General features: G+C 32.9%; 2 protein-coding genes and 1 long non-coding RNA gene across 5 annotated transcripts; 1 reads left to right on the forward strand and 2 right to left on the reverse strand.

Annotated features, from left to right (window-relative positions):
* On the forward strand, nucleotides 10,313-10,801 carry LOC105160877. Its single transcript, XR_847721.1, has 2 exons — nucleotides 10,313-10,413; nucleotides 10,584-10,801. It is a non-coding gene; the product is annotated as an uncharacterized LOC105160877 (long non-coding RNA).
* On the reverse strand, nucleotides 14,226-15,052 carry LOC105160878 (pleckstrin homology domain-containing protein 1). Its single transcript, XM_011078379.2, has one exon. It carries the CDS (start codon nucleotides 14,923-14,925, stop codon nucleotides 14,491-14,493), a length of 435 nt encoding a protein of 144 aa, XP_011076681.1. The 5' UTR covers nucleotides 14,926-15,052; the 3' UTR covers nucleotides 14,226-14,490.
* LOC105160879 (mucin-5AC) lies at nucleotides 19,844-25,127 on the reverse strand. Of its 3 annotated transcripts, none has more exons than XM_011078381.2 (7): nucleotides 24,936-25,127; nucleotides 24,376-24,715; nucleotides 23,879-23,996; nucleotides 22,486-22,600; nucleotides 20,705-21,757; nucleotides 20,190-20,443; nucleotides 19,844-20,113 (listed from the first exon to the last, which is right to left on the reverse strand). In XM_011078381.2, exons 2-7 carry the CDS (start codon nucleotides 24,539-24,541, stop codon nucleotides 20,098-20,100), a joined length of 1,722 nt encoding a protein of 573 aa, XP_011076683.1. In that variant the 5' UTR covers nucleotides 24,542-24,715; nucleotides 24,936-25,127; the 3' UTR covers nucleotides 19,844-20,097. The 3 variants fall into 3 exon arrangements, with proteins under 3 accessions (XP_011076683.1, XP_011076682.1, XP_011076684.1); XM_011078380.2 differs by having other exon boundaries at nucleotides 24,376-24,820; XM_011078382.2 differs by having other exon boundaries at nucleotides 19,844-20,443; nucleotides 24,376-24,820; nucleotides 24,936-25,126.

The following is a 25,706-nucleotide window of genomic DNA, read 5'->3' on the forward strand; positions in this document are numbered from 1 at the left end:
GAAAAGATTATGATCAAACAAACAAGAAAGCATGAGAAAGAGACTAACATTACCTTTTCTTTTCTTGCAAAATAAAAAATAAAAAAAAAGATAGAAAATTTCTTGTTGCTGTTGTTGTTGTCTTCTGTTGGTAAATCAGTTTATTTCTTGAGAGGAGGGTTTGGTGGAATGGGGCTGTCTTGAAAGCAACGCACAGTAGGTTAATGGTGGAGGGAGGGTTGTCTGTCTCAGCGGCTTTACTTCTCATCACCAGCTTCTAACAAAGACACACACACAAACACATAGATAGTGTGTGTAAGAGAGAGATGAGTTAAGTTGAAGATTTGTTCAGAGAGATGGTTATCAGTCACATTTTCATGTGTTAGTACGAGGACTGTGTGCACTCACTCTGGGCTTTCTTGGTGTAGCTGGTTTGCCCTATTTTGGGTTGCTGCCCTCCTTCTTAATTTCCTTTTTCTGGTGCTAGTTGCTGTTAGTTTTTTTTAGATGAAAGTTGCTGTTTAGTTAATTGCCTGAATCTTGTGGTGGGGTGGGCGAATAAAATTCTACAATTTTAAAATTTTAGTAAATTCTAATTTTTTTGGGGGGGTCAAATTGGCTGAATAATTGTATTTGATTTGCTCATTATTCAATAAAATTGTAATTTTGCAATTTAGTGCTATAATTTTAAAGTTTTGGTAATTTTGATCATTTTCCGTTCAATATGGCAGTAACATTACATGTAACTTACACATGATCCAATTAAATTACAATTTTAGTCCTGCAAATCAATTTATTCAGGATAAAAAATGTCAATACTCTTAAGTTACAGGACTAAAATCGAAAGTTAATTGAATTATATATAAGTCACATGTAATTTTTTGGCAAAATTGAAAGGAAATTGAGAAAAGATTGCGCTTCTTCTTATGGAAAGGTGCTACTAGTGAGGGCTATGTAAAGGTAGCATGGAGGGATGTATGTAAGCCAACTGCAGAGGGAGGACAGGACTCATGAGACATCGCTATTCTTATCGTGCCTTAATGAGTAAGAAATTATGCGATGTGATTCATTGTGATAGAACATCCATATGGGTGGAGTGGTTGTACCATGGGCGCTTGCGTGACAGGTCCGTTTGGACAATTCCTGAGCATGGAGGTTCGTAGGGTTGGAGAAAAATCCTTTGCCTACGTACCATTATTCGACCATCGGTGGATTACCAAGTGGGTGATAGGGCTACCTTTTATTTGTGGCAGGACCCATGGCACCCCCTCGGACCACTTATTCAAAGGTTCCCACGTGGACTGCAACTCACTGGTCTTGGACTCTCGGAGAAACTTAATAAGGTCATTATGAATGGGCATTGTCACTGGCCCTCATCACGTACATGTTTGGAGATTGTACAGAATTTGCCCATAATCCATGGAGACAATGATCATGTTCATTGGCGAGATACGAATGGACGTTTCACTGTTGCATCACTATATCGTATATTAGACCCGTCGGGATCCAAAGTAGGTTGGAGTTCACTACTCTTAGGCTCCCTGAAGATCCCTAAACATACATTCATACTGCGGCTCGCTATATTAGGGAAACTATTCACAACGGATAAATCGTGGTTGTCTTATCTTGGCACCTGTGTTCTTTGTGACGAAGGAGCAATAGAATTACATACACACTTATTTTTCCGATGTCGCTATGCCAGACGATGCCTCATAGCTGTGGGACAGGATGTTCGATTCACATGACCGAACCGAGACTGAGCCTTAGACGTGGAGTGGGCTACTAGGAAGTAGAGAGGGAAACATATCATCAATTTATCCTACCGTGCACTACTCGCTGCATATGTCTATCATATCTGTAGAGAGTGGAACTTGCGCCGCTTTGAGCATGTTGATCGACCATCGAGCACCATCGTTGTCATCATAGTGGACGACATTAGACAGAGAATCAATAGTGCTAATTTATCACACTCTGTTAGTATTTCTGCATTATATAGACTATGGTGTATCCCATGGCCTGTCATGGGAGAAATCGATATTTGACTATTGTATTGTACGCATGTACCTTTTTATTAATGAAACTTACATTTACCCAACAAAAAAAAGAAATTAAAAGGAAAAAAGGCTAAAATTACTAAAAATTTTGTTAAATCCTGTTGCATTTTGTATTAATATTGAACATATACATACAATATGTATTAAATTATTTTTAAAATAAAATAAATAGTGTAATTTTGGTAAGCATGATGTGAATATATTAGGATTAAATGCAATCCTCATCCTGTAATTTTTTGTATTTGATATATTAGTTTTTTATTTTTTTAAAATAGTAAATAGGTCTTATAATATTTTAATTTTTCACAATTTTGGTCTTTCAAGCACTGGAGTTTGCAATTATTGCTGAAAAAAAGCATATGCCCTGCACATTGTTTTTTTTAATTTGCAGCTTTTGTTCTCATTGGTCAATCTAATGGGCCAAAATCGCAAAAATTAAAAATTATAGAATCTATTTGCTACCCTAAAAAGATAAAAGATTAAAACGTCGATGCAAAAAATACAGGACAACAAAATTTTCTTCTATATTATCATAAATTGACCAATCGGAACAAAAGTCCCAAATTAAGAAAAGTACATGCATGACACATGCTTTTTTCAAAAAAATATATCAAACTCTGGTGATTGAAGGATCAAAACTACGAAAATCTAAAAAGTTACAAGACATATATACTATCCTAAAAAAATAAAAGACTAAATAACCAAAATATAAAAGATACCAAACAAAAACGGTATTTAAGCCAAGTATATTAATTGAATTGTAAGACACTATGTAAACATGACAATACCTTAACCAGGTGGACGAGAGGCGAGAGCAAAGTGGAGTGCACATTGAGATGGATATGCTCATGAAAAAAATGAAGAACAAATCTCTGAAAAATCTTGACCAAATTAATTTGAAGCATATCATCAGGACTTAATTAATTTACGTAGATTAGCATTTAAATCTATTCGGATGCATCAAAAACAGAAATTAAAAAAAAAATTGTGTAGCAAGCGAAATTTCACAAAATGCAATTTTAGGTAAATTAATTTGATGGGGATATTAATTTGCGGTGATGAAGAAAATCTAGAATAAGTCCAAATTTGGCAAAATTGTAATTTTGATCCCTTGGACACGGTATTGCACTTTAGATTCCATATTGTATAATGTTGATATTTTTTATTAAAAACACATAGCAGATATTGTTTCAGATCTTAACAGATTTGGTCCCATAGAATTAGTGCAGGAAACCACATCTGCTAAATTTTTTAATCTTCTGGAGTAAAAAATGTTAAATCCGTAAAGTATGAGACAAAAGTGCAAAACTTGTATCCTACGGGATCAAAAATATAATTTTTCAATCTATATTTAAAATTAAACTTTTTTTAGGTAAAATTTAGCAAGAAAAAAAAGAAAGAAAGACGGCAAATATACTAATTAATTTAACCAATCAAAATTTTCATTAATTAAAGTAAAGATTATTGAGTCAAAATTTACCTAATTGCGCCCAACCACCATTACTATTGCTATAAAGAAAAAAACAACAAAAAGACTATTCCCTACATTATAAATAATTATAATTAATCAATATTATCATAATTTTAACTATGATTACTCGCACCAAGCATTGTAAATAACTATAATTTAGAAATTATGATATATTAATACTATCTATTACTACGATCATATAATATTAATATCAAAATTTAAATTTTGATTAGATCAATCAATATTTATTTTAATTTTAAATTTGCCCAATAGTTTGGCATTGCTTACAAAAATAACCCATAATAATTATTGTCGTGGTATGCGTTATAATTTTTTATTATTGACTATAATAATTAATTAGGACAAAAAAGATCATATTTCTTGTATAACAAGCCAAGCTTCTTAATCGTTTATACGGTTAGGTGCTGTTATTACAATTTTTCACTAATAAGAATTGCATTTTACTTTCCACAAAATTAATCTTTTTGTGATTGTTATTTTACTTTTCTATTCACCACATTGCATCCCAAACTCAAAAGTTTTTAAATTTTAGTTTGAAGCATTAATTTCCTTAAATTTCTGAAGGAAACATCAACGCCCCTCAAGACTTAATGAAGCTCGTGCCATAAACGTAATATTGTCGTTAGAAATTCAAAGGAAGTAAGATTTGTGACTAAAATTGCAAATTATTTTTGAGTTATAGAATGCAGTGTGGTGAGTTAAAAAATAATGAAGTCAAAATCACAATAAAAATAACTTATGGGACGTAAAATGTAATTATGTCGTCTAATCTTGATGTAGTCATCGGATATTTCCACATGAACTTTCCCTGTCAGCAACAACCTAGTTAAGTGGATGCATCATTAAGAATGTTCTTAAAAATGATTAAGTGGATATCAAAATATCCTAATAATAGGTAGCTTTATGTTTGAGAAAAGTAAAGAGTAAGCAACCCTGTATATCTGTACAGCAGGTATACCAACATTTTCATGAGATTTTGCAGTAGTTCCACACATTTCCCTCATTTCAAGCTAAGAAAACTACTGCCTGCCACAATGCAGGAAAAGAGATTTGTATTTATTATTTTTTTTTAAGAAAAGAAAGATCAAACTGTTTCCCAACTCGTCCTCTGATCCGCAAAACATGTGTCCTGTCTTTCACATAAATAAGATGTAGTATAAAAAAATAAGTTAATAACTCTTTATAAAAGAAAAAATTATTTTTTCAGTCCGTTAACTTTACGATGACTGCTAAAATTAATAGTCTAAATGGCCGAGCCACATAAATCCTTCTTTTCACACATCTGAAAGTTTTTGACATATATAACAAATATTAAGTTAAAATTTTGAATTTAAGTAAAAATTACTACATAATTGATCATAATGAAAAATAAACCTGTGTTTTGATTAATTCAGTTGATTTTATAGATGTGAATTTAACGGAATAATTATGATTTTGCTCCCTATACTTAATCACTTATTCAGTTTTGGCCCCTAAACTCTCGGACTTGACAATATATATTAGTTCTCAAACTGATACTTTTTTAACAATTTTGGTCCCTGCCGTTAGATTTGGCGTTAGAATTAACGGAGAAATGTCATGTTATGTGCACGTGAGGCAAAAATGATAGCGAAAAATAGGGAGAATTACAATTTTGGTCCTTAAACTTAACCACTAATTCAGTTTTAGTCCTCAAAACTATCAGACTTGACAATATTAGTCTTAAATCTAACCAATTTTTAACAACTTGTGCTTCATTCTTCACCAACTCCCATTCTTTCTCAAAAGAAATGCTAGCTCGATTTCCACTCAATTTTGACAAATTCACTGATAATTTTCTATTATTCACTAAATTAAACTAATTAATTTTCCTCATTGTCTTCAAAATCCATTTGATTTTTTTTGAGTTTTAAGGCCAAATTCCCAAAGTATAGAACCCTCAAACCGTAATCATGATTTGGGGAAGCATGAATTTTTCTACCCGAATTATGAGGAGTCCATGATGTTAAAAATAAAAGCTTAAATCCAAAATTGCAAAAGAATGGAGACTAGGCTTCTGAAGAGTTCTGAAAATGAGAATTTTTTCCCCTAATCATCTTTCAAGTAAACCTTCAAGCTTGAACAAAATTTTCCCTCCACTGCTGCTTCCGTCAATTCTAACGGAAAACCTAACGACAATGATCGAAATTGTCAAAAAAGTGTTTATTTGAGTACTAATATTGTCAAGCCCAAAAGTTTGAAAACCAAAATTGAATAAGCAGTTAAGTATAAGGACCAAAATTATAATTATCCCCGAATTTAACAGTAGATGAAAATAATTAAAGTTGTTTTATTGAGATGATATAGTAATTAAGCATTAACAATAAAAATCACAGAGACATTCCCGACCGCCTGAGCGGTTAATTCTGCAGAGACTTGAGATATAATCCTTTGGGAAAATAACAAGTGTTTTGCAAACGGGAGCACAGGCTTCAGCAACATCCGGCACACATTCATATTTAATTACTGCTTCGCACACTATGTATTTGGCTCCTGGACGTCCCTCGACCAACCATTCTGCATAATATATATAATCAAGAAATTAATTCGTATATATAGAGTCAGCAGTTTTGGATTCATAAAAACTTTAATTACCAGTTATTTACAATTTTAATCCAATCATTTGATATTTTGGTCCTATATATAATTTATTAGGGCTGTAAAATGATCCTTCTCAAAGTAGGCAATAAAGTGACATGCGCCAGTCATATGTCGATTAGTGGTTGATGCTTCTGACGTGGCAATTGGTGGCTAATGTAATTAAAGAAAAGGGTGACGTGGCATAAGTTGTCATATCAACATAAATCATCCAACAATAAGATGTATTTTTCCAAAGAAGAAGATTTGGATATGTATACCTGATTTGAATAGAGTTAGCAAAGTTATGGAGGAGAAGCCCTCGAAATTAACCCCATTTATATACAGGTGAGCCCAGAAATTCAATTATCTAAATCTGCCAAAAAATTAAAAAATAATTCACAAACATATCCCTAATTCCTACATTTTACTTTTCACTTACCACATGAGAAAAGGCCTATTTCTGTAACATGTTTACAATTTAATATAATCTCCAAATTAGTTAAATGTATTATATGTTAAATACCATATGCCAATAGATAATGACAATTTCAGTTAATTTTTACACAATTTATATATATATATATGGGTAATTGCATCTATTTCTTTGGGATTTTGTAATCAGGCTTCATTTGGTAAAATTCACTTATATATAAAGATAAATTACAAATTTCAATAATAGAAAAAGGAGAAAATCACTCTGAAATCAAATCATATTATAACTATTACAAGAATCAATTAAATATTACTGTAAATTTCTAGTGATTACACATTTATTTGAAGAATATCAATTCCTGATTCTCAATTATAAGGATGAATAACAATTTATCCCCATGTGAAATTGAAAATGAGCACATTATCCCCCTATAAAAAAAAATATAGCAATTTACTCCCTTTTACTTTTTAAAATGAAGCAATTTACCTCCTTATACAGGGAGGTAAATTGTTTCATTTTAAAAATCATAGGCAGATAAATTGTTGTATTTTAAAAAATATAGTGATGTAAATCGCTATTTGTTTTTTTTATAAGGGAGTAATTTGCTCATTTACAATATCACAAGGATGATTGCTTGCATGTTTCCCCATATATATATATATATATATATATGTGTATATATTCCTCATCAAAACAAAATGTTGAAGAAGAAGTTACAATTTCTTTAATTAGTGAAACGATCTAATTTCTTTAATTTGGATCCTTAAATTGCTGTAACTCTCTTATAAATAATGAATGGGATTTCAAGCCCTTATCCACCACAATTATTACATTAATCTAAATCATTTCAGAAGGTGAAAAACTTGGAATTCCCAATGGCAAACCTCCTCAACTCAATGCTGTTTCTAGTGCTGCTTCTAACTCTCGCATCAGGTCCTCTACTTCTTCATCTTTCTTCTCATCATATTTCTCTTTTGCATATATATACTTAATTTACACGTGTAAATAAAAATTACTATCTCGTCTGAAAATTTAAACTATTAACTTAAGAAAAATTGGTTCTCGTCGACGCTCTGTATGAATTAATTACTGATCAACAATTGATATTTTAATTCAATAATGTAATCATCATTTCACTAAGAAAACAAAAAAAAGGGGGGCGGGGGGTAAATTTTTATAGTTCTCGAAATTAATTACTATGATTATCATTTCTTTTTTTTTTTTGGTTTTTTTTCCTAGAATGTTCGGTTTACGCAGCAGAAAAGGCAACTACTTATTGCGATAAAGATATACAATATCCCTGTGACCCAGAGCTGCCTAGATCAAGAAGTCCTTGCGATCAAGGATGCAAAGATTCAATTCCTTCAGGCAATATTATAAGCAGTGAATGTGTTGCATCAGATTTGTGTTCCTGTGTATATGTTTGTTAATTCTGAATTATAAGGGAATTGAATCAAACAAGACCCAATTTGTTCTTCTTCTCACTACATTCAACACAACAATATTTTATGATGGAAACAATCAATGTTTTCTTTTACATATGAATTCAGTATTCTCTATATATATATATATACATATATATTTATACACATATACATATCGAAGGATTTCAAGCTTTTTAATTTTTTTTTTAAAAGGAAATATATCACGACTAATTATCTTTTAACAATATATGAAATAGTATTAATATTTGTATGAAATATAAAGATATATTTGTAAATTACATACTAGAAAAAAATATATAGGAAATTAAATACTACAAATACATATATAAAATAAGGAATTTGAAACACTATGAAGATAATGTATAATATCAATAGTATTAATTAATGAAAAATCTCTTTTGTAATTGGACTGGTGCCCATTAATTAATATAGATAATGTAAATTATAACTGACTTACTTTTTAAGGAAGATCTTTTTTTTTTTTTATCAAGTTGAGTTTCCTACTATATTGTAGGTGTTGTCTGCTATAATAGTAAGTGTTGGTTAGATTTAATTTATTTGATATTAATTATTGATTAGTGTATGATTGTTATAATAGTCTATGTTAGATATTGATATTCGACATGAGTGATTGTAATCATCTTATTTCAATTAATAACAATTCATTGCTCTTACTTCAAAAAAAAAAAAAAAAAAAAGATGAGTTTCCTACTCTAAAGCCACTTCAGTATCCGGAATTTAACTTTTTCTTTTTATAAGGTCCAAAGTAGAAATACATAAGCTACCTATATAAATTTTAATATGTATTAGTAATTTATCTCACATTCTATGTGTGTGTAATTTTATAATAAAATATTTTTTTTATTATTTAATAAAGTATATATAAAATAATATTAATATTAAATTTATAAAAAAAGTACATAAAGAAAAAGAAGTAACTATCAAAAGACAGTGAAAAAAACAGGAAATTAAAAGAGTGGGTGGGTGAAAATAAATAAATTAAACTAAATATAAAAATTGACACACAAAAATAATTGAGACACCAATTTACCCCTTTTCAATTATATATATATATATATATATATATACCATCAATTCTCTCAAGAATCTTTTTAACATCCCGTCAAACATAATAAATATAACCTTTTTCGCGACCAATCCTAAAATAATAAGATTACAAAGATGTAAAATTATATAAATGAAAGAAAATTATTCTTTAACCCGTTAACTTTACCCACTAATAACTTTAGTCTTATAAATACGCACTTCATGAATTTAGTCATTCAATTTATAAACATACTAAAATTAAGTCCTCTGATGGTAAAAACTTTTAGTTTTTACAGGAAAAAATGACACGACAGCCATATTGTTGACATGTTTTGACATTTTTAATCCTATGTAGCATAAAAATGACTTAGCGGCCATATTGAGTATTTTTTTGTGTGAGTAGTTAAGATATAAAATAATTATTTAAATTAGTATATATTAAAAATTCTAAATAATAATTGTGCATAAAATATATTATATTTAATATATTATTTATATTAAAAATTAGTGTATAAGAAGTTTTTTAATTGTATAAATTATAACATATTTATTAATTTAATAAAAATTTATAAATCTTTCAAAATATTGTTGGCAGCCTCCATTGATGTTTTCCGATCAAAGAGCAGCGGTGGATTGAGTTTTTCGAGTTTTCTAGTGATTACAAATAGTTTTTTTCATGACATATTTTACCTTATGCAACGAACTGTTCTTCTTTTATTACAAATAATTAATACTTTTTGTAACGAATTCACCCTTTTATTACAAAAATTAGCTTTATTGCACCAATTATAAAATTATGTTACCATATATATAATTAGTGATTGAGACAATTTATGCCTTTGTTATAAAAAATTAACTTTAGTATAACTATAATAAAATTTCCATACCATATAATTAACTAGTTTTTGTGACAGCTTATACATCTCTCACAAAAAAAATTAACTTTATTGTAATAATTATAAACTTTGTTACCAGATACGTAGTTATTGTGACAATTTATGCCTTTATTACAAAAAAGAAATAAATATTATTGTAACACTCATAAAACTTTTTTACCAAATAACCAGTTCTTACGACAATTTATACTTTTATTACAATTATTTTGTTATAATAAATCCATTTTCTTTCGGTGGTTCTAACAATCACATATAAAAGTGTAATCGAAATATGTAACAAGATTATATCATCATGAGATTATCAAAATTTAGTGACTCTAATAAATGGGATTTGAAGTTCCAATTGAGCACAACTTCTCTTAAGATAAATCATACCATTTTGGTTGAGTCAAGTGATAGAATAATATTTGAATGGCGAACCTTCTGAAGTCGGTTTTGTTGGTCATTTTTCTCATAGCTCTCACATCAGGTATGTCTCAAAAAGTATACCTCAAATCGTACAATGCCAGCTTCCTCGTCATCATCATTATTATTATTGTAGTTCTTGACGGTTTATATGAATTAATTATGGGTTGACATCTTATATTGTAATTTACAAACTACACCCAATAATTCCAAACCTTTGCTATATTTGTTCAGATGATTTGGTTTACAGTGCAGAAAGGAATAATTATTGCAACTTACTAGTGAACCACGAATGTGTGGTGGCTGCAAGAGACAATTTATGCTATGAAGTATGCGTAGCTGCTCTCCCAGGTAAAGATGTTCACGATGGTGAATGTGTTGAGACCTACTTGTGTAATTGTCTCTATGTTTGTTAATTATTTCTCATCAAAGGAATTCAATAATCTTTCTCATGCCTTCGTTACACGTTATTTATATATACTATTTCATCACAAAATTATTTATAATATACTACGGAAAAATGGATTATGTTCTACATGATAAATAACTGCGGTTTAATTAAAAAGGATGACAAATTAATTGTTATTATTTACCACGGTCGAACAAATTCGATGCAAAAACTTAATTATTTTTTTTTTACCACGATTAACCAACATATGAAATGCGTTATTCAGTCTCCGTAAATTAAAAAAATACTTAAAATATTAAAATAATTAGTTTATACAAATATTTGATTTATGAAAAATTGTTGATGTATAAAAGAACGTATAAAATAGCACAATATTGGAGAGATCAAACTAAATGAAAGAAGAGAAATATAAACTCAAAGTATTTTATTTAGGAAACTTTTAATGATTTAGGATGCACTTTTGGGTCAATTTCCTTTAGAGTACAATAATAAATATAATTCATATATGAGATCAGATTAAAAAATTGTAATTAAATAAAACTTTTATATGCTAGAGAAATGATATAAATGACGTTTATTTCTAAATTTACACACTAATAAAATTAATCATTTTTCTATCTCTAAATTCATAAATATTATTTCTATTACAACTCAAAATATGTTCACACTATAAAAAATTATTTCATTATAATAAAATGTTTGGGACGGGTATGTTTAGTTGGAAAAGCCGCCACAATTTTCGATAGATTTGTAAAGAATATGGGTAGTTTCAGGCGGATTTCAATTGCCTGGCACCGCGCTTGCCATTTCTGTTGGAAAAATAAATAAATAAATAATCGTCTCAACTTCTGTCCAAAAATAGGACATAAAAAATTGTCTATGTTCGGAATTTAGTTGGAATATTTTTTTGGTTTATTATTTATAACAGTATTTCTGACGAACAGCAATCCGTCTGCAATTCTCGATGCAATTTATGACAACATAATTTTTTTTCGACGATAAGCGCAGATCCAAATTTCTGACTGTTGTTAGTCGGAAAAGCAATGGCAAAACTTTGATTTGGAACAGAATTTTGGACAGCCATCTTCATCTGAAAATTCAATGGCAAATTCAGACAGTCTCTTCAACGATGTCTACGTGAATCTTTACATAAGTTTCATGGCTTTTATTTTTAAGATGATTAAGTTGTTAGGCACAAAATACACTTCCAAGTTCATGAATGTATGAACGTACGATTCCTCACCAGTCGAGTTCTTACGTGCACGAAGAGTTATCTTATTGAATCAAAGTGCAGTAGAGTTTTGGTCTCTTTACCTACGAGTTCTAAAAACTTGGTGAAGAAAGACCCTTTTATAAAGGTTCGTTTGGTTGGGATTGATATACTATTTGGATGAGATTTCGACCAAATTGGGTATAATTGTCAAACATCGAACCCATAATTTAGAACTAGGATGGTAATTATCAAACGTACTTACCAATCTGACACCTACAAGAGGTTAGACTTCACACTACCTCAACGGCTCAACTCAGTCGAACGCTGCAATTTCAACATCACCACCGTTTTGCATGATTGCAACTAACATGCAAAAGTCGATTTCACAAGAGGCATGCAATAGACGACCACGGAAGAATGATAATCTACGCTACATGCACCAAATGATGGAGATAAACGTTAATAGAGGAACCTACATTGTGATGAGGAATGACTTGAAAAGCAAGTGATTTCCACAGTTGTGTACGGCCGAACACTATGGATTGAATGGGATGCAATAGAATGTAATCTAACATTCCAAAGATGTATACTTATGTTTGTCTCACACATTAAGGAGGTCATATGGCAGCAATTGGATTCTAATCAAGGATATGACTGCTAGCTAAAAACGGTTCTCCCTAGAGATGATCTACATAGTGTTATCACAGGAATCTAAACCAGAGCAGATGTCTTTCTTAATTTGAATGAAATAAGTGAATTGATATCCGATATTTGAGATTATGTCGACAAAGGGCAGTGAATAAAAGGGAGATAAATTGGTTAACATGAAAGGACTGGTAGAGCTGGAAAACAGAGCTTAGAATGAAATGATGTTGAGAAGAATTATAACCCTTATAAATCTGAAGATGACTCTTAATGAAGTGAGCAATAAAAGTACTTCCATGTCGACAACTCCAAATAAATATGAGTATAGCCAACCCCAGATTTAAGTATGACACAAGAATTCGGAGGACGGAGTTCTTTTAGGCAATGAGTTTCTAAAGCTCTTCAAAACTAGATAGTTCTGCTGTATTGAGGTCCTACGTAGAGCTGCCTGAACTGATTCACACAACATAACCAGCAAGCACTACTCTGTGAAACATGTAATGCAAGAACCACCACCATCCACTCTTTTCCGGCACCCTCCTCAGCAAGTCAATCATACAGAGATCTCACAGGAAACACAAAAGTGTACACTATTCACAAATTAAATGAAATTCTAATGCCTCCACATTGAGGAAGTAGAATACCATTTCTTTAGGACAAAAAGGTATGGGGGAAGGGAGAGGAAGATAGAGATCTTCGCCAGATAAAAAGATTTCCATTTGCGTCAAGTGTTCCAAGTTTTCCGCAAAATGAAACTGGGAAGTTCCAACGAATGTGCCTATCTTTCTGGGGTTTGCTAATGCATCACTTTATCCATATGAGATGCTACAAAAGAAAGGAAAGGTACCAGATTTGACTCCCAATTGACATGAGAACACATTTACTCAGAATACTACTTTTTAATGATACGTATGGGAAAGACCCAGGGCCTGAGTACATTCCAAGTCCATGGATTCTGGGTAATGAGTAAAATTGGTGATGAGAAATACAAAATAAATAAGCTATGAGCGATGGTTACCCAGACGAACTGAAGTAGGAACAATGGATTAGGCCGCAATCTCCAAATAGGAACTCCTAGTTCACCACAATTATTGAGCTCAGAAAGAATACTGTCTCATTTTTATTGAATTTGGTGGACTGCAACTGAAAGTTAACACATCATCTTAAAAGTGATTGACATATCACATGATCAGAATCAACTACAATTGCTATACATTCATGTTCAACAGAACATACTGATATCAAGATTTGAAATCTTGAAAATATTCCAACTTCTGATAACAAAGGAACATTCTTGGAAGAAGATATAATGAATTTAATCAATCAAATCAGCAAAAACTTGCTCAAATATGGCAACCAAAACCAAGGTAATAACCAAGCTTAGATTGGCTATAAAATTTAAAAAGGTCACAAGTTACAATTACAATGCTTTTTTCCTCACTTCTTCCGCCCTGCATCATCATTTCCTAATGCAAAATGTATGTAATTAAACCTGTAGTTCGATTTCAATACTTTTGTTGCCAAGATACTGTTTGTCAAATTTAAACCGATCAAACAGATTATTATAAGTAACTTAGTCTTAAACACCAGCAATCTTCTCCGGAACCAATTATCCATATTGAAAGCAAATTCACTGCATTTATCACGTTTAAAGACCAAATTACATGCTACCATACCCAAAGCCCTGAACCCCCACCAAGCCCAACCACGAACAAGAAAAAGGACGAAAAATACATCAGTCAGCCATATACACAAGCAGACATATGGAAAAGGCAAAAGTTCCCACATCAAAACTTAAAAATTCACAAAATAGAAAATTCCAGAAAAAAAGAAAAAGGAAATGAACCCTGCTAATTATTCAAACGTTTACCAAATTACTTCCTGCTATCATAATCAAGGATCTCATTATCAGTAACAGACCTCGAGTGCTGAACAATGGATCGCCCAATCGAATTAATCCAGTCCTCCTTCTCCTTCTCCGAATCGGCGATGAAGTACATGGTATCATTCCGAGTCGACAATTCAAAAGCGAATTGCCGATTAAGCACATCCTCGGCGCCCTTGACTGTGAGGCAACTGGCCACTGGGATGACGCCTCGCGGCTTGGAAGCCCGGGTGACCGTCGATTCCTTGAACCAGAAGAGTTTCCCTTGCTTCAGAACGAACCAGCGGCGGCGCCAAGTCTTGATGTACTCCCCTTGCTTGGTAAGCCATCCGGCGCGTTCAGGTGTGCCCCAGAACTCCACTCCGTCGTAATCGTCGGCGTTGGCTTGAGTTGAGCCCATCGCTGCTCGCCATAGGCTCGCCATGGATACTGATTTTGGAGATGAAGATCGATCGATCGATCGATCGACGAAAAGTGAGAGAGAGAGAGAGAGAGAGAGAGAGCTGTAAATGGAAAAGAAGGAATCTGTTGTTGGATCTTTAATTGATCAATGTCATCTATATCCACACGACTTCTTCTGTAGCTCAATTTTCATTTATATTTTTACTTCTAATTCTTTAAATTATCTTTGAAAAAAATACAAAAGAAAAAATTATCAACATTTAATATAAAATTATCAAAAAAGACAACTAAAATTTTGATTTTCTTATAAAATTACATTCTAAGATATAAAATCCTACTCTCCATTTTGGAGTTGTGAGATGAAGTGGGCAAGTTTAATTTTCGTTGGAATTCTTTGCATCATGAGTAACGTAGGAAACACACACACACACACTCCTTTTTGCTTCCTAGCTATCAACTCATCAGCTGACCTAACCAACATAATTAAAGATAAGGGAAGAAAAACAGGGAATTCAAACTTTGAATGCACTCATGCAACATAGAAGATATGATGGTTGACTCAGGAAACTCTAGCCCACATTCGATTTGATCGAATCTAAACATGTTATAAGTTAAATACATTTATTGTATTATTGATGTGCAATTAATGAAAAGTGATACACTTGTTCACTTCTACCAAACTTGATCCAGACAAGTACGCACGCTACTACAATAATCACAGAGTAATTGTATTACACTTGTTATGTAATTAGTCACTTTTCCTGAACTGTACACTATAACACGATAAGTATATTGCACTTGCTATATGATTGGTTCAAATTCAACTGAGCCGGACTAGAATTTCCCCTTCTTGAAAGGCCTGCAAAGGAATTGTTTGAGAATGTCTCTTGCATTTGAGTGATAAGTTTCCCCAATGGGCGTTTGCTCCGATCTTCATCTCCTCCCTTTCCATCTGACGTCTGTGTTAGCCCTATCGGCTTCTCTTCCATCTCTAACCACTGAAAGGGCTTTTTATTAGACGGGTTACTGAAAAAAGATTTTGTTTACAGTTAAATCATGGGTTGATAAGCAATGTGCATTGAAGCTGTAAAAAGAACAAGAAATGTCTTTTTGGTGATAAATATAAATATATTAGTACGCATAATAAGAAGAGAGTGTTGAATAACGTCTAGTTTAATTGGTAAAATTGAGGCCTCATGACTCTAAGGTCATGTGTCCCAAACCCCAGTAATGTGGGTATATTATTTTACTTTAATAATATGTATTGTTCTATTCTAATAATAGGCACCGTTCTACTTTAATAATAGTTGTTAATTAGATATATTTATCTGATATTAATGATTAGTATATGATTCTTATAATTGTTGGTTATAGTTAAATATAAATATTTGATATTAGCTGTTGTAATCGATTTATTTAATAAATAATAGTTTATCACTTTTATTTAGAAAAAATAATAATAAGAGGACACTAATTAAGTGATGAATTAAATAATTTATGATCATAAAGAATCAATAGCAAATTTTCAAGCTATTAGTAAAAATTAAAATTAGGACAATTTGATCTTTAGTTTAAAATAAATTCAATATATATAATACAAAGGAACGGTTAAGGAAAAGTATTAAGTTTATATCCAACAAAGTTGATGAAATGATTAACGAATAAATAAACGCGTAAGAAAGAAAATCCAATACAATTACATAACCAAATTAAAATTGATTGTAATATATTTTCAAGTTTAATTAGTATAATTAAGAATTTAATATATGTGATTGATAAAAACTATGACGAGAATATTACTAAGTTCCCATATTGTCCAGTACTTTGTTATGGACATCATTTAGGTTTATATACAATAAAATCAATGAAAAAGATAATATTCATGAGCTTAATAAATAAAAAATTAGAAAAAAAAACTAGGAAAAAATGAATACTCACTGATAAGAAGTATTAGCAAGATTCGACCTCTTTACCCAAGATTATTAATAAAATAATCGAAATGAGCGTGAAAGAACTATGAATTAACAAAAAAAGATTACAATTCACAAATCTATCACATATTTTATGAACGCATGTGACGCAGGTCGCACAATTTTGGGATCGGATTGCTCAATTTGGTATCTTGAGATCGGGTCGCTGAATCCCTTCTCGAGCTCCCTACAAGTAAATCCTGATAACAGAACAAACATCAGGCTTGCCGGGTAGCCCCCAACTAAGGCTCCGATGCCTAAATTAGAAAAATGGGGTCGAAAGCGATCAAGAGAGAATGAGTGAGATCAAGAAAACATGATAAATGCACTTGCCAAAATATTCATAAATGCCAATATTTATAGTGGTACGGTACCGCATGGTTGGGTACCACGTGGCATTATCTGAGCGTTCTGACGTCAGGTGATCCAATGGCTATCAAGGTAGGCGGATCCCTTGAGTCAGGGTCGGGTGGGGTCGGGTGACCCGGCCCGAAGTCTTCACACGCATATCCTGGTATCAGCTGCAAATTCTTTTAAAAAATAGGGACTTTTTGGTTCTTTATAAATTACCCTCATCAGCATGAAACAAAATAATTGATAACAATATAATTAAAAATCAATGAAAGAAAATTTGTTCAGGCCTTCTGTCTTTTCTTATTTTTTGAATTATTTCAACTTTCACATAGGACATAGATAGGTATGAATCTTCCATTGTCTATATTTAAAAAAAAAAAAAAGAAAAAGAAAATTAGCAGTTTTAAGTTTTTTCTTTGGTATTCTGAAGCAATTGTGTATTAGAGTCCAAAAATTACTTTAATATTCACTATAAATATAAAACAATCAATTAACATAATTTGAAACAATAAAAAAAAAACAAAATTCTAGATAAATAGAATTGAGTCAAATTGCTCAATTTTAGTCAAAATATATATATTAATATATGGTACTAACCCGACCAACAAATCCTAGTCTTTATGAACTACCATTAGTCATTATTAATTCAAAAATATTTCTCTCACAAAGTATTAAGACATAATGATGGATGTATTATGATTAAATAGATTAATTAATTTGATTATTCGAATCAATATAATTTTTTACAGAAATCGATTTTTGAAATACTACTATTATATAATTGAATTCGACATATTCAATAAAATATAAATAAGTAATTTTTAAAAAAATAAATTATTGAAAGGAATTTTTTATAATTTCATTTCATTACTGACCATTCATCTTTATCACCAATCATGTAAATAATATCAATAATGGATATCGACAATTTTATTATCTTCTAATCTATTAGTTTCATCCCTATGTACAAATCATGCCTGAAATCCTAAATAAAGAATGAAATTAATGAATCTTTAATGAAATCTAATTTATTTCATTTTATATATAGGAGAAAAGAAAAGTTAGTGTTGTCAATATATTTAAATAGGAGGATGAAAATGATATTTAAATAAAACCTAACTAGAAATTGAGGTTATATAACTAAAAGATAGCACGAGTCATGTTAATGTGTAGGTATTGATCTATATTGTAATAATAGTTGTTGATTAGTTATACATATTTGATATTATAATTAATATATAGTAATTATTGACAACATAATATAACTGTAATCGATTCACTGAAAAAATATTGAAAGAAACTTTGTTCGAAAATGCAAAGCTTTTTGGTGGTCCAAATGTGAAAGACGACTTCTCATTTCCTCCAACGAAGACCCCATGAGCTTAGGACTCTTTCATTACAGGAAATACCACAACTGAATGTTAACATCAACACGATTGTGGAGATAATGTGGTCCAATTTCTAGGGGTGTTTTTACAATTAGTCTTAAAATGGATAGCGATATGCACACTTCACAAGGACCATCATGCAATTTTCAGTTTCACATAATTGTCATTGATAACCCCTCAAACTTTGCGAGTATGTGACTTAAAGCCCAACTATGGATCAAAATGTATCATTTTGGTCCTTCCGTTAGCGTTCCGTTGGAAGAACCAATCTCAAGCCTTGAAGTTAAAAGTCCACTTTGCCCTCATTGATCAAGCTACCATAATCACTTGCCTTCAAGAATTCATTACAAGATATATTTTAAATACGAAACATTTTGGGTTCAAAAAATAATGTATGACTATAAAAATTTGTTCGATCTGACTTTAAAATATCGTTCAGATTACGAGTTCATTCAGGAGATAGTAGATTTCCTTCCAACGCCCACATTTTTAGACAAGATCATTGCATTAGAAAGCATGGCTCCAACACAATCAATCTTTCAAGAAAGAGTCAGATATTAGAAGGTGGTGTGCTATCTTAGAGTTGTTGAGGTCGGTGGGTTAGTTCTTGCTTGTTATCTATATGATGGTTCAAGACTTCAAATGCAAAAATATGCAACTAGGATCCTTTTAAAATCTGCAAAAGCTCATGATGTTAACTCAGTTTAGATTACTATTTCCAAAGTGGTCTGCTTCAATTCCAAGCATAATTGCGTAATTTAGTAAATAGTTGGTGTATCGAGTTATTAAACTCAGCAAGAGAAACATGAGTTGGGGTGTTAACTAGAAGGAATCGTTCGCAAATGAGGTAACATTTATTAATGCTACACCAAGCTTGGTGCCTTTGTGCATTCAAGGTATTAAACACCTGGTGCAGTAACCAGAAGACTGAAAAAATAGCCTTTTCAACAACGATAATTGATAATTTTGCCAAGGTTGACGTAGGGGTTTTTAGTTTTTCTAACAAACCAAACCACATTGCAAGACCTGGAAAATAGAAATTGCTTTCATGATTATTGGACATGAGTTAGAGCTGCTAGCATTTCACCTGAAGAAACCAACACCCATCAAGTTCCAGTTCGAAAATAACTAATTTGACATGGAAATAATAACATAAGAAAAAGGGTATAACTAGATTTTTCCTATTTCCCAACTAATTCAGTAGAACTTGAGAGAACTCAATTTGACATTCTGAGAGAAAATGGCAGGTTTGAATTTTGAATTAGTGTAAACAAATTAGAAGTATCGATTAGAATCCCACAATAGGAGGTGGTGGTACATTCCATTGCCAAACAAACAACAAACTGGAAGGCAGTTCAGCACGTAACCAGTTGCTACTCATAATACAGGATATCAAATGACATACTAACCATCCGTAGAAATTTACATCAATATATAAGACAGGTCTTCGGCAATTCATTTTTCCTGGAGGACAGTCGTACCTCAGTTGTCATTCTTGCTGCGAGCAGTGGCTCAATTTAGAAGGGGATGGGTAAAGCGGAAATTATGTATGAGGAAGTGTAACAAACCATCACCTGCCATGTAAGCTGGCTGGAGACCGTATGCCCTTATCACTGCTAACATCATCATCTACTTCGGGTCCATCCATGCAAAGGGCATTGTTATTGACACTCACTTCAGAACTGGCGTTGCTGCTCGTTGCAAGCGGAGAATCCGAGACACTGACCGTTCGTCTGGTTGGTCCACCAGATCTCACACTATACATGGAGGACGCAGGGATGTTGGTCATGAGAGGCCTTAGGTTGCCTGGAATAGTCCGTCTTATATCCTGCACAAGGATAAGACTTGTATGTAAATTAAGGCAGTAAAACAAAAATCTAATTAAGCAGCATTGTATATCCAGTAACATGCTTTTGGGGTAAGTTGCAAACTGCCCCCAATACCGGCAACAACCTTGTTTACTATATTTCTGTAAGAGTGTTATGTACTCTATGCTGACAAGTATTCAAGAATATTCAATATGATTAGGAGAAATTAATTGTATAATTAACTGAATAGTGATTTCGACAAGATGCGAATAGTAACATACCATATGTCTGATAGCCATATCTAGAGATTTCTTTGAAAGCGTTCTTCCAAAGCCTGAGCTGTCTGGAGATGAGGACTTTCCAGATAAGTTGCTGTGAGGTGAATGTTTATCATCTTGCTTGGGTGGGACTAGTTTCCTCATGTTTATTACCCGTTCAACCATTTTAGTCCCAACAAGAACAGGGCTCACGTTGTCATTTGCCTTAGCATGCAACCGATTTACGGCAGGTACAGGCACAGAGCTTCCACTGCTATGAATAATGCCATTAGGAGGTCGCCCTCTTGCTGGAGAACATGATTGCCGTCTGATCCTTCCATTCGGAACAGGCTCAACAGATGACGATCGAGAACTTGGTGCTCCAGGTCTACCTCTAGTGGCTGAAGGTGGCCTGTCAGGCAGGGACGTCCTTAGATTTGGTGGAACATCAAGGGAGAACCCAGGCATCTCCGAAGGCTTCCACGGTCTGGGTCTCATAGTTGGAGAATTAGACCGCATTGGCACAGGATTTTTTGTTGCATTGGAAACTGGCTTGGCAACCAAAGAGGAATTTGGAGACTTAACTGAAAGAGCAGGCGCACTTGTTGCACTGGATATTGTTGTTGGCCTACGAGTTGGTGTCGAGGCCCTAGACGTAGACTTTGACGCAGGTATAGAGGATCTGCTTGTTGGTGTTGACGATCTTACAGTAGACCTTGCCGTAGGAGTAGAAGATCTTGGAGGAACTGTGGGCTTAGCTGAAGACAACGTGGGACGAGAAGTAGGTGTCGCAGATCTCGAAGGCCTTGATGTCGCAGTTGATGTTACTTTAATTGACGTGTTTGAGGTGGGTTTAGCTGCAGCCAATGTAGGCTTATTTGATGTTGAGGTCAAGGTGGATCTAGCTGATGAACTCAAAGTTGGTCGTCCAGTTGGTGTTGCAGGTCTTGATCCAGTACCCCCAGAAGAAGATGGCCTACGAAGCCCTCCAGTTGATGTATTCAACCCAGGGGATGAAGTTGGCTGTCTAGATGATAAATTACTCCTTCCAGCAGGCTCAGGCTGGGGATTGGATAGCTTCAACCACAGAAATAATTTGAAGGCAAAGTTAGTTAAATAATTATGCAGATAATTCTCGATGCATTTTTAACTAAAATTAAATTAGAACAGGCTCACACAATTTGCTAAGATATCAAACACGGCCATTATGCAATTTCTATTCTATTTGAAATGGTTTAGTACAGATGGAAATACCGAACGACCAGAGTGGAAATGAAATTATATGTTTCAGGAATCATCTGAATCAGTATTCAATTTCTACCATCACCTAAACACCAAAATGCTCCTTGAAAAATTAGAGGTGAATATCCAGTCTTCTCCACATATGAGTCGCTGCATGCCATTAAACAGGATAAAAAGACTTAACTACTTATTGGGCATCATCATGTAAAATTAGGTATAAAGAAATGATAAACTTTCCCACAAAACTCTGATGATGATGCTGTGTGGTTGAAAAACCTAATTGTATCTTTAGTTGGAAACACGTCCCCACAACGCAAGTATTTCATGCTTTCCAAAGGATGCTATTTACAACTTACCAAGCTGATCATTGGGCACTTACAGTATATGCTCCCTAAAGTTAGGATGGTTAGATTGAGTTTATGCCCTATCCATTTATCAAGCTTCTGATGAGACAGAGATGCTGTTGATTCATAGATCTACCAAAGCTTCAGCAGAATGCCACTGCATCCCCTTTAACTAGACTATTCCTAGAAACTAGGAAACCAAATGTCTTTTCCACTTACTCTAGACTTCAGAGCTGTAGGTCGAGCTTTTGGAGTTCCCAGCTGGCTCATAACAGTTTTTTGTGATTCCATCTCTAGTGAAGGAAAAAGAGGCGTACCAGGAGGTGTCAAAAGCCTGAAAACATACAAATGCAAATGTCAACAAAAAATCAAACAGAGATGGCACAAAACCACACTGAAATCAGAACCAGAAGTTCCATTGGATAATCCTACTGAAAGCTGAGCCCAAGCCCTATTAACACAACAACCAGCAGTATATATACAATTGCAATAACACTCCTTGACATCCGATTAAAAAGAATCAATAATTTCCAGAGGATACAAAATTATCCACAATATGCATAGATATTGAAAGAAAATGTTATCCTTTATCTGATGATGGTGTAAATGACACCAGCAGCAAATATATAACAGTGCCACATTAGCAAATGCCCCTGTCCATAAAGCACTAAATGCATTTTTTCGTCAGTAGCACTGGTGGTTGAAAGGGCAAGTTACCCTTTCGTATAGCCCCTTGAATTGGAAACATCTGCCAACAAGCATAGAGCAGACTCTCCAACTGTGTGAGACAATAAAATTGGGAATGTGAAGCATCAGAGAACCAATGTCTGCCACAAGCCACACTTACTATGCATCCAGAAAAGAAAAGAAAAGATAGCCAATATACAATATCTATTAAACATGTCATAGAAATTTTCCCTCTTCACATCCAGGTAACTGGATTCTCTAGTTATCTACAATTATAATGGTTCAACTTCAGCATCTGAATGACCTTCAAGAATAAACTGCATGAATTTCAGGAAAATAACTAGCAATGCAGATATATACGGGCACCAGAACCTAGACATATATAATTCCACTCAAAGCAGATAAATAACTATGGCCATGAACAGCATTATTACATGAATGTACATCAGAAAAGTTCTATTGTTCACATAATTTTTTTTCCATGAAATGCATCTGAAAAGAACTTGGGTAGTCAACCATGAAGAACTATGCTGTTTCGATTTGTTGCAAGTTGGTCCTAAGTATGCATCTACCATAGAAACAAAGAACCACCTTGTGCTCAAATCATTCCTGATACATAAAGCTAAAATGAGCTAATGAATCAGTCATGTATATTTGAAAACAAAATGACTAATAAGTATAATAAGGTTGTGTTGTATTACTTTAAAGCTACGCAATATTATTTCTTTGTGCCCATCATGACAATGTAGAAAAAGAGCATTCCTCAATCCTTAACTGCAAAGGTTTTATTTTCCAAGTCCTTTTCATAAGGAATTAAACTAATTAAATTTGATAGGATAAACAAGCCAAAAATTGAAACATCCACAGTCGATCAAAAGAAACCCAAGAATATAAGGTAAAGCCCAGGAAGTAAGGTTGCAATTACCAATCATAATCATTTTTATCATTGTCAGAATTGAGAAAATCGTCAGCGCCAGTCTTCCGGACAGGAGCAGGTGTTCCTGTAGTTATATTAAATATTGGAGAACTACCAGTTTTTGGTCCTGAGAACGGGGGCACAAATGAAAAACAAAGGAAAAAGATTGCCGAAATTAGAACACTGTTATCACCAAAATGAGGGGAAAAATAATATTAAGAAAATAAATATCCAATCAGTACAAGAATCTACCTAATAATATTTTCCAAACAAAAACGATTACTTCCATCCTTTTTAAATTCAAAAGCACATCATACTACGTCAACAAATTACAAATATTCAGAAACAAATCTACCGAAAAGATTCACCAACTAATTAATTAACAAGCTAATCAAAAACCACCTAATCTTCATCCAGTCACAGCAAAACCACCGAACAGAAAAAATAAATAAATAAATAAAATTTCAACGAAACAAAATAAAATAAAATAGAAAGCTTTTTCATACCAAGAGGAGCATCAAACTCGTCGGAGTTCTGGAGAAGAAGAAGATCGTTGCGTTCCTTCTCGCGCTTCCGCATTTCCCGAAATAGTGCCAAGTCCTCGTCTTTGTTATCCTTCAATCTCAGACTCCCCATTTGCCCCCTCTCCGGTGCCCTAAAACTCCGATTCATCCCAAATACGAGTAGAAAACCACAAAACGGTAAAATCAAACCCTAATTTACCATCCACATTCCATAATACCCGAACTCGAAAACCCTAGCCTCGCCTAACCCACACAGAAAGCTTAGTCTTGAGAAACGAAACGACGACCTCACATCCACAGATCGAGAATCGAGCTCCAGCACCTAGAGTAATTTAAAACAAAAGGCAGCTGAAAATAAGTCGGCATTTCAAATCCTCCCAAAAATGAACCAAAATTTCCGCACTCCTCCACCAAACACTGCTAAAACCTACAGAGCAAAACAAAAAAACACAAACAAACAACATTTGCAGAAAAATGCGTGAGCGCATTCCGAATGCAGAGAGAGAAAAGGTGGAGAAACGGAGCTGAAACGTGCGACATACCCCACGGATCTCTCCACGTACTTAACCCAGCCCAAACCCTCGAACCTAGCAGTAGAAGCACCCATGAGCCGGAAATAGATCTCCGGTCACCGGAATATTCCAAAACACACTCCGACAAGTGGACTGTTCTTCTTCCCTCTTCCTCTCCAAAATCCTACAACCAAACGGTGGGACTAGTGAGAGGCAACGAGAGCAGAGAGATATTCAAGGAGATGGAGAGGAGAGTGGCAAAAGTTGCAATTTCTAGGGAAATTAGGGACTGAATTGGAAATTGAAAGGGCAAATCCGGTAGATCAATTTTTCTTATATGTAAAGGATGATTATAAAATAATACTCTCATGTATATCAGGATAAATGATCAGTTTAATTAGGTGCACTTTTTCAACTATTTTAATAAATTTTATCTCGTTTTGCCCTTAATTGAGAATTTTTTGTTAAAATAAATTTATACAGGACTAAAATTATAATTCTTCTATATTATAGAATTGAAATTATAATTTTCATATATATCATTATAATTAATAAATTATATAATATTATTTTTATTAAAAATATTAAAGTCTTAGGGCATAGGCTAAATTTGGTGGTACATCACAAACAAACATTCTTGATTAGAATAGGTACAATTCACCTTTTGGGATAAGCCTCAATGTTTGATTAAATTCAATTTTAAAATATTTCATAAATTTTTACATCTAATAATATATTTGAACAGCTTATCAAATATTTTAAATATTAATTTTAAACAATTAAGAAAATATATGGTAATAC

The sequence above is a fragment of the Sesamum indicum genome, linkage group LG4 (genome assembly GCF_000512975.1).
Source record: "Sesamum indicum cultivar Zhongzhi No. 13 linkage group LG4, S_indicum_v1.0, whole genome shotgun sequence".
In the NCBI taxonomy this organism is placed as follows: Eukaryota; Viridiplantae; Streptophyta; class Magnoliopsida; order Lamiales; family Pedaliaceae; genus Sesamum; species Sesamum indicum.

What these genes read in the sequence shown, in the direction of transcription:
- LOC105160878 (XM_011078379.2), bottom strand. Translation starts at nt 14,925, where the DNA reads ATGGCGAGCCTATGGCGAGCAGCGATGGGCTCAACTCAAGCCAACGCC.
- LOC105160879 (XM_011078381.2), bottom strand. Translation starts at nt 24,541, where the DNA reads ATGAATCGGAGTTTTAGGGCACCGGAGAGGGGGCAAATGGGGAGTCTG. An exon ending in GATAAAAATGATTATGATTG is followed by an intron (nt 22,601 to 23,878) that starts GTAATTGCAACC and finishes GTATGTTTTCAG; the next exon opens with GCTTTTGACACCTCCTGGTA. An exon ending in CTACAGCTCTGAAGTCTAGA is followed by an intron (nt 21,758 to 22,485) that starts GTAAGTGGAAAA and finishes CTGTGGTTGAAG; the next exon opens with CTATCCAATCCCCAGCCTGA.